This window comes from Chiloscyllium punctatum, chromosome 9, assembly GCF_047496795.1.
Source record: "Chiloscyllium punctatum isolate Juve2018m chromosome 9, sChiPun1.3, whole genome shotgun sequence".
NCBI classification, from domain to species: domain Eukaryota; kingdom Metazoa; phylum Chordata; class Chondrichthyes; order Orectolobiformes; family Hemiscylliidae; genus Chiloscyllium; species Chiloscyllium punctatum.
In genome coordinates this window covers 111,059,418-111,073,115 of record NC_092747.1, presented here as the reverse complement: position 1 = coordinate 111,073,115, position 13,698 = coordinate 111,059,418, and the positions used below count along the sequence as shown (strand labels likewise).

At 43.3% G+C, this 13,698-nt stretch overlaps 1 protein-coding gene across 6 annotated transcripts in view; it reads left to right on the top strand.

Annotated features, from left to right (window-relative positions):
* The window catches only part of nalcn (sodium leak channel, non-selective), a 358,024-nt gene that overhangs the window by 318,971 nt on the left and 25,355 nt on the right, over nt 1-13,698 (top strand). For all 6 annotated transcript variants that reach the window (XM_072578059.1, XM_072578064.1, XM_072578061.1 and 3 more), the window contains one exon: nt 4,583-4,702. In XM_072578059.1, coding sequence (XP_072434160.1) covers nt 4,583-4,702 — 120 coding nt within the window. The remainder of the gene's footprint in view (nt 1-4,582; nt 4,703-13,698) is intronic.

Sequence of the window (13,698 nt, the reverse complement as noted above, 5' to 3'; positions counted from 1 at the left end):
ATTGACAACACATTCACAAATATCTACTCCCTCTACCACCAATGAATACAAGATGCACTGCAGAAATTCAGAGTTTCTTAGGCAGAGCTATCAAAACCCATGAGCACTTCCATCTGGAAGGACAAGGGCAGCAATTACATTGGAACACCACCACCTGCCACTTCCCCTCCAAGCCATTCACCATCCTGACTTGGAAATATATTGCTGTTCCTTCACTGTCGCTGGGTCAGAATCCTGGAATTTGCTCTCTAATGGCATTGTGGATCAACCCAAGGTAGCTCAACAGCACCCTCAAGGGCAACTAGGAATGAGCAATAAATGCTGGCCAACCAGCCATGCCCACATCCCATCAGCAAATAAAAAGACCTGAGAAGATAGTTTACACTTTGAGAAGATAATACAATACAATACAATACATCACAGGAACAGACCCTTTGACCCACCATGCCTGCACTAATTCCTAATCCTTATTTAGACCTACTACTTAGTGCTCACACGGTTTTTATCCTATTGTTTGTCTCCAGTCCATGTGTCCATCAAGATAGACCTTAAACCATTGGCAATGGACCTGCTTCCACCATCTCCAGTGGCAGTGTGTTCCAGACACCCACCACCTCTATATGAAACATTCTCCCCTAAGCTTTTCCCTCTCACCTTGAACCTGTGCCCTCTTGTATTTGACCTTTCCACCCTTGGAAAAAGCCTCTGACTATCCACCTGTCATTTTGTAGACCTCTATCAGAGCACCTCTCAGCCTCCATCTTTCCGGTGAAAACAATTTAAGTTTATCTAACCTCTCCTCATAACTAAACCTTCCAGACCAGGAGGCAACATCCTGTATAGCCTCAGTCTACATGCCTGTGGTTTCCATTTACCAAAAGCTGAACTGGGCTAACCATCTAAATAATGTGCTTACATTACCCGAACAAAGGCTGAGAGTACTGCAGTGACTAACCACTTTCTGGTACACAAGAATTGGAGAAGGTCATTCACCCACTTCAGGCTGTTTTGCCATTCAGTGAGATCATAGCTGATCTGTATCTTGACTTCATCTACCCACATTAGTTCTCTAATTGTTAATCTGCAAAAAAAAACTACTAATCTCAGTTCAATTTTCAATTGACCCTCAACCTTAGCATCTTTTTGAGAATGAGTGTACCAAATTTCTCATTTTCCTTTAAAGAAATACTTCCTGACATGACCAGTGAATAGTCAGGCTCTTAATTTAAGGTTATGCCCATTTGTTCTAGAATCCCACCCACAGACAGAAGAGTTTATCTCCATCTTCCTTGTAGAATCATTTATTGGTCCTAAACACCTTACTCAGATCACCCTTATACCTTCTCTGCTTGAAGGAGAACAATTAGTCAAATTTGTACTTATAATTTAATAATTTGCAATAGTAACATTTTGCATAACTGGACATTGTTTGAAAGTTGAGTGCAAAATCGTTTACCAGTCTGATAAAAATCTAAATGGCTAACTACTCATGGAGTAGACCCTACACAATTTGTTATTTGGTATTAGAGTGGTTAACCTCCATATCAATACCTGATGTTGATTAGTTTTCTTTATCTGTTAGAGGCATTTCTAGATTTGGAAAACTTGCAGTTTCAATTTTATGTTTAGTAGAAATAAAGGTCAAATTGTTAATGAGATCTAAATTTCCTAACATTTTATTTTTCATTTTATTCTTTGCTGATTTAGAAAGGTGTTGGTAAATTCATAATACAAAAAATATTCATTCATTTTGGATAACATGTTAGAAATTGGAAGTTTTAAGGATGAAAAATTTGACACTGAAGCATCTCTGTTGGGAGGTTGCTTGTAATTGAAACCTACAGAAAGTATGTTCAGCATCTTCATTAAAACTGTTTACAAAGGAAAATAGCCCAAAACACAACAGCTTACAAACATTCAATTCAAATCAACAACAACAATTGATTTAGTGTAAAGTCAACCCCTGAATCATTCATTTTTCAGGTATGTATAGATTGAACCTTTATTTATAACCAGAAATACCCCAACTCTTTGTACCCAACACCTCTAGGTAAATTCACTGGTGGTGCTTTAACCCGAGTGTCACTGCATCTCAGGTGAGGGGAGAGTTGGAGAAGGAGATGCCTTCATGGTAACATCAACTGGTGTGTAAATTGAACAAACACTGCTGGCATCACTCTCTATTGCAAACCAGCCATCTGATCTAACCTACTAGGAGAAAGTGAGGACTGCAGATGCTGGAGATCAGAGTCGAGTGTGTTGCTGGAAAAGCACAGGAGGTCAGGCAGCATCCAAAGAGCAGGAGAATTGACATTTTAGCCAAAAGTAGTCCAGCCTGCTCTGATGCAAATCTAAAAATCAAAATGATAGGACAACATCATTGAAGGTGAATGTTCACCTCCTTGTATTTGCACATGTACTTTTGACTTCTTTTGCACTACTTCTGGGGGACAGTTTGTAGAAATTGTCAACATGTTGGTGATGACTGGATTTTAACTTCACCAAAATGTTATTCGCGTAAAAGTTGACTCCCAACTTTTTAGTCAAGATTTTGTCCTAGAAGCTCAACATTAATGAGTATTTACAATAATCGTACATTGATAAACAGGAGGTGGCTTTCAAACCATTCCAGTGGTGCAGTGGAAATCATTATGAAAATTTAGAAGGCTATGCAAGGTTTTTCAACCTTTAATGAGTGGTTAGAAAATGTACAACTGAATTTCCAAGTTGTGCTGCTAGAGAGGTGGTGTCCTAATTGCAGAGAAAATGCAAAGGCAGGGAATTATTCTTACCAGATTGCAGTATCCAGTTAATGATTGAAGCTCAGGCAGTTAGCAGTATTGTTCAGGATTGCACATTCAGCAATAAAGCAATAGTATTTATGGGTGCCTTTGAAGAAAGACGCCAACAAAGATCTAATGATCTCTGTGGTATGGATCTCCTCTTCCATGGTGTCTAAACAATGATATCTATGAACAAACTAGGTAGTCACCCACATTGAGGCATTCACACAGACAGAAAACCAGGAAGTTAAAACACTGAATAGCTTTCACTTTTCATTTTACTACCTAAAATTCTAAATCAAGTAGTTATGTATAGATTAAAATAGAAGCTGAAGATAAAGACTTTTACAAACTTTAAATGTGACTTGTTATCAGTGTGAAAATAGTTCACATTCAGTCAAAAAAAGGAGAGATTTTGGAGCCAATTGAAGTGTTTAGAGGTAGTTATGAAGTTAGTACACTGCTTAAAAACCCCATTTACATCACATTCAATAAGGTGCAACTTATCAAGGGCTTTTATAGAGAGACTAACAATGTAATGAGGAGAGACTTTTGTCAATTTGATTTCTCACTAATTGTCATACAGAGTTACCTTGACAATGGACCCTCTGGAAAAGTGTGAAAACACTGTCAATAATGTCCATGTTTCCCCACCACTCTGCACATGTACAGCCTCCTGCTGTCAATTTTAGAGGAGTGACGACAGTGGGTGCTGATGGTTTTGTTGTCAGCACCACAGGCAAAGACCAGGCATGAAAAATTCCAACAATGGGAATTTGTAATATGATTTATATGGATGAAAACACAGGCAAAAAAAGGAAAAAAGTGATAAGCAATTACATTTCACAATAAGTTGCAGCATGTATGTCCCAGAGAGAATCAAGATAATAATCCATTAGAAGAGCTGAGATTATGTCATAAACCAAAAGATAAAGGCTAGAACACCTTATCACAACCACAAAAGACTGAAATTTTGCACCACTTTCTATTAGAAATTTCTTGAATGTTGACAGGTGGACAATGATAGATGGCCGACTTTCATCATACGATTTGAAAAGGCAAGCAATTGGGGATTTATTGCACTGACTGATGTAAAGGAATAAAACATTGTCCTGTACTCTATCAATTGCATCTGGACCTACAAACAATCTTAATATTCAAGCCATGTCCTTCAGTATTGATTTTCCTGAATTAAATTTGGCAACCTGGTGAACTCATTTACTTTAGTTTCTTATCCCTGGCACTTCAGAGATCAGTTCAAACATCCCAGGCATGACCAGAGTTCTCACTAAAGTAGTGGTCCAAGGCTGCCTTTCAAACAAATCAAGTCTATTTGAATAATCTACATTAATGATTATTTCTATCACTTGCACAATGATGGCACATACTTGTCAAGTGAGAAAATCCAATTAGATACATCAGTGCTTTTTTTTAAAAAAATGGGATAATTGGTGCTTTAATTCCAATCTCAGAATCCAAAAGGTTGTTGCTATTAAATCTAACAGGGAATTTAGGAAGACACATTCACCCAGAAAGCAAGGATCACAAGGAATGATTGAGGGGAATAGATAGAACAGTAGCCAAGAGGAGAAAAGAATAGTGGGATAAGGTGAGGGTGAAATAAAGAGGGGTGGAGGTAGGCTTATGTGGAGCATTGACACCAGCATCAACTAGCTGGGCTGAATGGTCTCTTTCTGAGCTGTACATCTTAAGCAAAACTTTATGAAAAAGGTTTCTGAGCTGAACAATTGTCCCAAATGTGTGTGTTTGAACAGGATGATCATTTTTGTTTGTTTCAGGTGACGATGAAGATCACAGCCATGTCACCATCAGGTTTCTGGCAAAGTAGACGAAATCGTTATGACCTGTTAGTGACATCACTTGGTGTAATATGGGTTGTGTTACACTTTGCTTTACTTGTAAGTAATCCATCAATTCAATCATTCCACGATATGGTGTCAGTTTCAACAGCCAGTGTTTCTTACTGAATTATATCAGAGCTAGGTGAATACTGAAAATAACCTGTCCTTTACAGATTCTGACATCCACTGAAAGAGTCACAGGAATTTGCACTGCCAATGTTTTTAAACATAACTACAATATAAGCAGTAATGGTACCTTTATCATCAAGTTCCTTGTTAAACAGAAGATTTGGCCCAACAGGTGCATGCCGTGGTTAATGATCCACATGATCTTCTTTCCAATCCATCAATATAACCTTCTCTTCCATTTTCCCTCATTTGTTTGTCTTGTTTAAAGATAAATGTACCCTCTGATTCAGCACCCTCACTCCCTGTGATTGAGTTCCAAGCTCTCACCACTCTCTGGGTAAAGATAATTCTCCTGGATTTCATATTAGATATATTACAGATTGTCTCATATTTATGGCCCTGTAATTCTGATCCCCCCCCCCACAGGTGGAATTATCTCCATTTTCTCCATCAAATCCCACCATAATTAGGTCATTCCTCTTTTCTAGAGCCAATTTGCATTTAGGAATTAGCTCACATGTCCCCCTTGTAAGTCTAATTTTTTTTGACACCTTCTCAAGTCCCTCTATGGAGACTAGAGTGCGTGCAGTATTCAACCTCTGGTCTAATCTCGATCCTAAGTGAGGCAAGGGAATGTCTTTTGATGAGATGTGAAACCAACGTCCCATCATCCCCCTCAGATGGGCATAAAAGATCCTATTGCCACTACTTTGAAGACTAGCAGGGTGGTTACACCTGATGTCCCATCTAATATTTATCATCCAGTCTTGTAACAACAGACTGCATGATCATTATCCCATTGCAATTTGTGGAAATTGCTAAACATGAATTGGCTGCCACATTTTCTACATTATAACAGTGACTACACTTCACAAGTATGTTATTGGCTGTAAAGATCTTTGAGATATCCAGTGTTAATGAAAAGTGTTAAATGCAAAGCTTTTTTTTAAGAAAGGCATCTTGACTTTTCAATTCTTTCCATGGAAATGAGGGATAAGAAGTGGGAGCAGGTATAGCTCATTCAGCTCATCAATCCTGCTCCACCATTTGATAAAATTTCAGCTGAGCCAATTGTACACTGACCTGCTTATCACCATATTTCTTGATTCCCTTGTCTATCAAAAAGATGTCAAACCCAGTCTTGAATATATTCAATGACTTAACCTCCGCAGTTCAATAGAAAAGAATTCCAAAAATTTACAGTCTGAGAGAAACAATTCCATCTTAAGTGGGAAGCTTCTTGCAGCTAAACAGGGCCTCATAACTCTAGATTCCCCAATAAGAGGAAACATCTTCTCAGCATCCATCCTGTTAAGGACTGAGCCTTAGCTTTCTCATTACCTTTTATTCTGAACTTCACTGAACATATAAGGCAGCTTGAATCGCTTTCCTCAAAAATTTTCAAAATGGCACCAGTGGAAACGCTGTTCACTGTATTTTACTGTTTTTCTCACTAAAATACACATGACAATAAAAAAAATCATTCAAATCATTCATTCACTAAGTGAGTATTTTCTGAATTATTTCTGCTACAAATATATCCCTCCTTCAGTAAGGAGACCAAATCGGTAGGCAATATTCTTGATGCAGACTGTACAGTTGTAGCAAGACATTGTCACTTCCATTGTCTGTCTTAAAAATGAAGATCAACATTCTTCATTATTCACTGTACAGAGAAAACTATTATCTGAATGAGATGGGTGGGCACTATTTCATTCTTATAATTGACTATTCAGTTAATTGATTGAATGTTTTGCCTCTGGGGTCAGAGTTTTCTGAAGTTTCTTTTTACCTCGCACTGCCTGCTTTGCTCCCTCTGTCTCAGTTTGTTTCTGAGCAGACATGCACTTGTGTGTAAGGGACCTGCAGCATTGCTGAAGCCCCCTCACCCCCCACCTCCCAAACAGTTCAATGGGATTGACACAGTGAGCACTTGCTAAGTCTGATCCCCATGCAGGAGACTCGGCAACAGCACACTGTGCACAAGCCCCTGTTTACACCCCCCCCCCCACATCCCCCCTTCCACCCACATCCCAACCCCGACCCTGACCCCCTGTCCACCATCCCCCCAACCCCAGCCCCCATCTGCCACTCCCACTCCCACCCTTCACCTCCCCAACTCCCCCCCCCCCCCCCCCACTCCCCCCCACTCCCCCCATAAAACCCCCTCAAGGGCAGCAGATTGGACACCAACAGTTAAGACTGCTGCTGCTTTGCAAGTTGGGTGAGTCTCAAAACAGAGCACACACACGTGCACACACAAAACCTTTTACTGCAACTTTTTGACAAGTTCCATCTTTGCCCTGTACAAGAGCACTTTAGGGAACATCTGTGGGACATCCGCACCAATAACCACACCACCCTGTGGCCCAACATTTCAACTCCCCCTCCCACTCTGCCGAGGACATGTAGGTCCTGGGCCTCCTTCACCGCTGCTCCCTCACCAGACACCTTGGAGGAAGAACACCTCATCTTCTGCCTCGGAACACTTCAACCCCAGGGCATCAATGTGGACTTCAACAGTTTCCTCATTTCCCCTTCCCCCACCTCACCCTAGTTCCAAACTTCCAGCTCAGCATTGTCCCCACGACTTGTCCTACCTGCCTATCTTCTTTTCCACCTATCCACTCACCCCTCCCCCCCCGACCTATCATCTTCATCCCCTCCCCCACCCACCTATTGTACTCTATGCTACTTTCTCCCCACCCCCACCCTTCTCTCACTTATCTCTCCACCCTTCAGTGTCTCCGCCTATATTCCTGATTAAGGGCTTTTGCCCAAAGTGTCGATTTTACTGCTCCTTAGATGCTGCCTGGACTGCTGTGCTTTCTCTAATCTAGATCATGTACAATATAATGTTGGAGAGATTATCTGGGAAAGTGGGGGTTCAGGGTGCACCCCTGTGTAGTACTCCAGAGAAAGTGTAGCAAGAGCAAGAGCCAATCATTTGGAGACAGTGCCTGGGTTCCTATCAATGTCCAGGATGGTTCTTGGCAGCATTTCAGTAAACCAGGTTCACTTTTAATCATTGTAAACAAATGACAATCAGTGTTGAAACACTTTGATGTAGTGTTGCTATTAGGACCTTTGAGATCTTCAAATAATCCAAAATTCGGATCGTTGATATTTGGATAATCAAGGTTCCTCTGTATATGCACATGAGCCTTTTGTGATTCATGTACAAGGAATGAACACAGCTTTGTTTGCTCGAGCTGGCTGTATTATCTGATCATTGAGCTCACTACCTTAATCCTCCCAATCCCCCCCATATCCTTTCATCCCTTTTGTTATAAGAGCTATATCTGCCTCCTTGGAAATATACAATGTTTGGCCAGAACCACTTTGTGGTAGAGAATTCTACAGGCTCCCAACTCTGAAGAAATTTCTCTTCATCTCAGTCCTAAGAAGGTTTACTCCTTGTTCTTAAACTGTGACCACTGTGCTGGACTCCTCCCCCCCACCATTGGGGACATACTTCCTACATCTAACCTGTCAGTCATTGAGACTTTTATAGGTGTGTCAATATACCTCACATGTAGAGCCAGAATTCAAATCAGAAACAAGTCAGCTTGCTCCTCCTTCCATCATAGCTCCAAATTTTACATGTGTGCCACCTTCCTCAAATGTGTGTTTCTCCAAATGAAAGAAAGACCCTCAGATTATCAAACCCCCTGAACCTTTCTGCCAGTTATATGATGGACTGGTCTGTATCCTAACTCCAACTACTTCCCTGTGTTCCATATCCATTAATTCCTTACAACAAAATTCTGTTCATCTCAGTTTAGAAACACATTCAGTTCACTCCTAACCTTATCAGACTTCTAGGGGAAAGAGTTGCAGATTTTCACAAACCTTTGTTTGAGGAAGTGCTTTCTTACACCACACCAAAATGGCTGAACTCTAATGTTGGGTTTCTGCCTCTTGCCCCTTCAAGAGGGACAAATAGTTCCTCTCTACCTTGCCAATCAAATTTTTTAGCCATCTTAAAAAAGTGTCCTCACAGTTAATTCTTTGCTATTATTCAGATATTATATCAAACTGAAAGAAGCCCAAATACTTCACCTATGAAAATGGGAATGGAGAATTGGTGGTCAGTAAAAACAAAGTTAAGAGTTTAAACTGAAAAAGGTTTTCACTAAAGGTAGATGAACTGCAGAGGCCAGTATCCCCTCACCAAGTCATCCTTCTCATGTACAGTATAATAGAGTCACAGACCCTTCAGTCCAACTGGCCATGCTGACCAGATATCCCAACCCAATCTAGTCCCATCTGCCAATACCTGGCCCATATCCCTCCAAACCCTTCCATTCATATCCCCATCTAAATGCCTTTTAAATGTTGCAACTGTAATAGCCTCCATCACTTCCTCTGGCAGCTCCATACACACGACCCTCTGCATGAGGAAGTTGCCCCTTTGGTCTCTGACCAACCGGTTCTAGACAGAAGAGACTGACACCCTGTTTAGATTTTTAAATCCTTGAACATGGGTAGTCAAGGCCAATCCACCTAACATGCATATCCTTAGACTATGGAGGAAACCCATTTGGATACAGGGAGAATATGCAAACTCCACACTGAGTCACCCAAGGCTGGAATCAAACCCAGGTCCCTGGCACTGAGGCAGTGCTAACCACTGAGCCATTGTGGCAGCCCCATTCCTAATTATAATATTTTATTAAACAAATTACAAAACAGTTTACAAAAACAGTTAACATTTACAGCTGTATACAACAGCAATTTTACAAGGGAGAGGAGCAACAAAGCTAGGTCCCAAACCCTACCATTCAACCAGTTTACAGAGAGACAAGGACAAAAGACAAATCCCAGTTTCACTTAAAAGACAGTGACATTTGTATATAAAAGGACAATCCAGTTACATAAAAGTGCATACAATACAGACCCAGCAATCCCCTGTCCCCCCCACCTTCCAACCACTAAGGCAGCCCACCCCTATATACCTTCTGGCTCTGTCCACCCCATGCCCCTTCCAGTTCTTGGAACACTGACACCTTTTGACCACCTCTAGGACAGCCCACCCCAGTACCTGCTCAGGGTGACAGCACTAAGGATGGCTACCCACCTTCTAGCTCTCAGTCTGCCCCTACATACCATTGAGCTCTCATCCACCTCAATGCACCATCCAGCTAGCAGGCTATCCTGGCACACCTTCCAGCCACCTCTAGGACAGCCCATCCCCTTCCCTGGGACAACAGCATGCAGGGTAGCCCACAAGCCTTCCAGTACACACCTTCTGGCTCTCCACTGCTGAGTCTTTTCAGCCACTTCTAGGACAGCCCATCCCGATTACCCCTTCTCTGGACAACAGCACTCAGAACAGCCTACCCACCATGTGGCTCTCAGGGCAAATGGCATCAGGGTGACCTACCCACCCTCTGGCTGTAAGAGTGACAGCTTTCAGGACAACCCATGAGCCTCCCAGCTCACAGTAAGACTGGTGAGACCCAGGGACACAAGACTATGCAAGTGATAGACCTAAACACCACAAAACAGTTAATTACATAAAAACAGAATCCTTTCTGGTCCACAGTCCAAATATGTAGAGTCTTCAAAATATAAAGTCCATTCCCAGGAATGGAGTTCACTCCAGTTTACAAGGCACATTGTCCAAAATAGAGTCCACTCCAAACTGCAGTTCACCACTAAAAAAAAACAGGGTCCACAACCAAGGGCAGAGTCTACTCCCAAAGGTAGCAAATACACACCCCACAGCACACAGGTGGTCAGTCTCATGGAATCCTGGCCCAGCCTTGGAAAAGCAGGCCCACTCACAGGAACATCATACAGGTGCAGTTAACTCATAGGGATTTGATCCACTCCTGAAGGCAAGGATATAGCAAGTGCTCACCCCCCAGCACACACAGGTGTTCAGTCTTCAGAGGCCCAGTCCCAGGCCCCCCCACAGTAACAGCTCCTCTGGTGAAATGGATGTCTTCCACAAGAGCTCAGTCCAAACACCAAAAACAGTGAAGATACATAAAAAAACAAAAGAAACTAGAGTCCAAGGGCTAAGCCCTACCACAAAATTAACATTCTTACTTTTTGAGAAAAGGACCAAAAAAAAAGTAGCACACTGGCTGTAACTAGCCAGTGAAACAACAATCCCCCAGTGAGAACAAAGTTTCACCCAAAACACATTGTTTAACTCCTGATGCACAATCAGTCCTCATTAAAGGAATGCCAGTTAACAAACTGGCTAAATAATTCAGCCAGTTCAGGAATCAAGTTTTCCCCTCCAAAAAAGAGAAGTGGAAACCAACAGTAACAGACTGACTGTAGCCGAGCCATCCCCCTAAACCAAGGGGACACGGAATCTCCTGTATATTTTTTGGGGGTTTTTTTTTATTTTCTTTTCTTTTATGCTGAGCAGTGCTGTTTTTTTTTGTGTGAGCAGGTGTGAGACACAGTGAAAGACACAAAGTGCACGAATCTTTATTCAATTCCGCCACCAGGAAGATAGGAAAACACCCGGGTGGCCAGTGACAAGCACTGCCCTTCACATCAAAGGGCAATGCTGTGTGATCAAAACAGTGAAGGGGAGGGTAGGGGCAAAATCAAAATAGAGTTGGAGGGAGAAATAATGCACTCCACTCCCTGCGGCACCCACCTCTCCCTGAACAACTCCAGGGTGTTGGTGGACACCGCGTGCTCCTTCTCCAGAGACACCCGGGCTCTAACATAACCGCGGAAGAGGGGCAGGCAGTCAATCTCCTGTTTATATTTTTTTCTCTTTTAGGAAGATATGAAAAACACCCGAGTGGCTAGTGACAAACACTGCCCTTCACATCAAAGGTCTAGGGGATTTTTTTTTCTTTTTCCCCAGCACCCATGGTGTGTGTGTGTGCGCAGGTGTGAGACACAGTGAAAGACACAAAGTGCACAAATCTTTATTCAATCTCCACCACCAGGAAAATAGGAAAAACACCCGAGTGGCCAGTGACAAGCACTGCCCTTCAAACCACAGGGCAATGCTGTGTGAGCAAAACAGTGAAGGGAAGGGTAGGGACTAAATCAAAATAGAGTTGGAGGGAGAAATGATGCACTCCACTCCCTGCGGCGCCCACCTCTCCCTGAACGACTCCAGGGTGTTGGTGGACACCGCGTGCTCCTTCTCCAAGGACACCCGGGCTCTAACGTAACCGCGGAAGAGGGGCAGGCAGTCAATCTCCTGTTTATATTTTTTTTTGTTTTTATTTAACCCCCACACTACCGCCTAACTGCAGTAGTGCTTATTTAGAATCTTCTGTTTATTTTTTTATTTAACCCCCACACTACCACCCATCTGCGGTAGTGCTTATTTAGAATCTTCTGTTTATTTTTTTTTCTTCTTTTTGAGAATCTCCTGGTTATATATTTTTTTCTTTTTTTTCCTTTAACCCCCACACTACCACCTAACTGCGGTAGTGCTTAGTTAGAATCTTCTGTTTATTTTTTTTTCTTTATTTTTCTTTTTTTTTATTAGTGCTTATTTTTTCCCCAGCACACATGGTGTGTGTGTGTAGGTGCGAGACACAGTGAAAGACACAAAGTGCACAAATCTTTATTCAATTGCCACCACCAGGAAGATATGAAAAACACCCGAGTGGCCAGTGACAAGCACTGCCCTTCAAACCACAGGACAATGCTGTGTGATCAAAACAGTGAAGGGGAGGGTAGGGACTAAATCAAAATAGAGTTGGAGGGAGAAATGATGCACTCCACTCCCTGCACGACTCCAGGGTGTTGGTGGACACCGCGTGCTCCTTCTCCAGAGACACCCGGGCTCTAACGTAACCCCGGAAGAGGAGCAGGTAGTCAATCTCCTGTTTATATATTTTTTTTAAAGACAGCCCGCCCTATGTACCTTCCGGCTCTCGGTCCACCCCATGCCCCTTCCAGTTCTCGGTCTGCCCTGACACCTTTCGACCACCTCTAGGGCAGCCCGCCCCAGTAGCCGCCCAGGGTGACAGCGGTCAGGACGGCTACCCGCCTTCTGGCTCAGTCTGCCCCTACGTACCATTGGGCTCTCACCCACCCCGATGTGCCATCCGGCCAGTGGGCTATCCTGGCACACCTTCCGGCCACCTCTAGGACAGCCCGTCCCCTTCCCTGGGACGACAGCGTGCAGGATAGCCCACAAGCCTTCCGGATCTCAGTCTGCCCCATACGTGCCTTCTGGCTCTCGGCTGGTCTGACACACCTTTCGACCACTTCTAGGACAGCCCGTCCCGATTACCCCTTCTCGGGACGACAGCGCTCAGAACGGCCTACCCACCATCTGGCTCTCAGGGTGACTGGCATCAGAGTGGCCTACCCACCCTCAAGCTTTCGGGACAGCCTACCAACCTTCAGGTTCACAGGATGGCCTAACCACCCTCCGGATCTCAGGGTGACAGCTTTCAGGACAACCCATGAGCCTCCCAGCTCACAGTAAGACCTGCCAGACCCAGAGACACGCAAGACAGTGCAGCTGATAGACCCAAACAACACAAAACAGTTAATTACATAAAAACAGAGTCCTTTCTGGTCCACAGTCCAAATATAGAGTCTTCAAATATAAAGTCCATTCCCAGGAATGGAGTCCACTCCAGTTTACAAGGTGCATTGTCCAAAATGGAGTCCACTCCAAACTGCAGAGTCCACCGCTAGAAAAAAAAGGATCCACAACCAAGGGCAGAGTCGACTCCCGAAGGCAGCAAATACACACCCCACAGCACAGGTGTTCAGTCTCTGTGGAGTCCTGGCCCAGCCTTGGAAAACCAGGCCCACTCACAGGAACATAGTACATTGTACAGGTGCAGTTAACTCACAGGGGTTTGGTCCATTCCTGAAGGCAAGGTCTTCAACCAAACTCCAGGATACAGCAATTGCTCACCTCCCAGCACACACAGGTGTTCAATCTTCAGAGGCCCAGTCCCAGGGCTAGG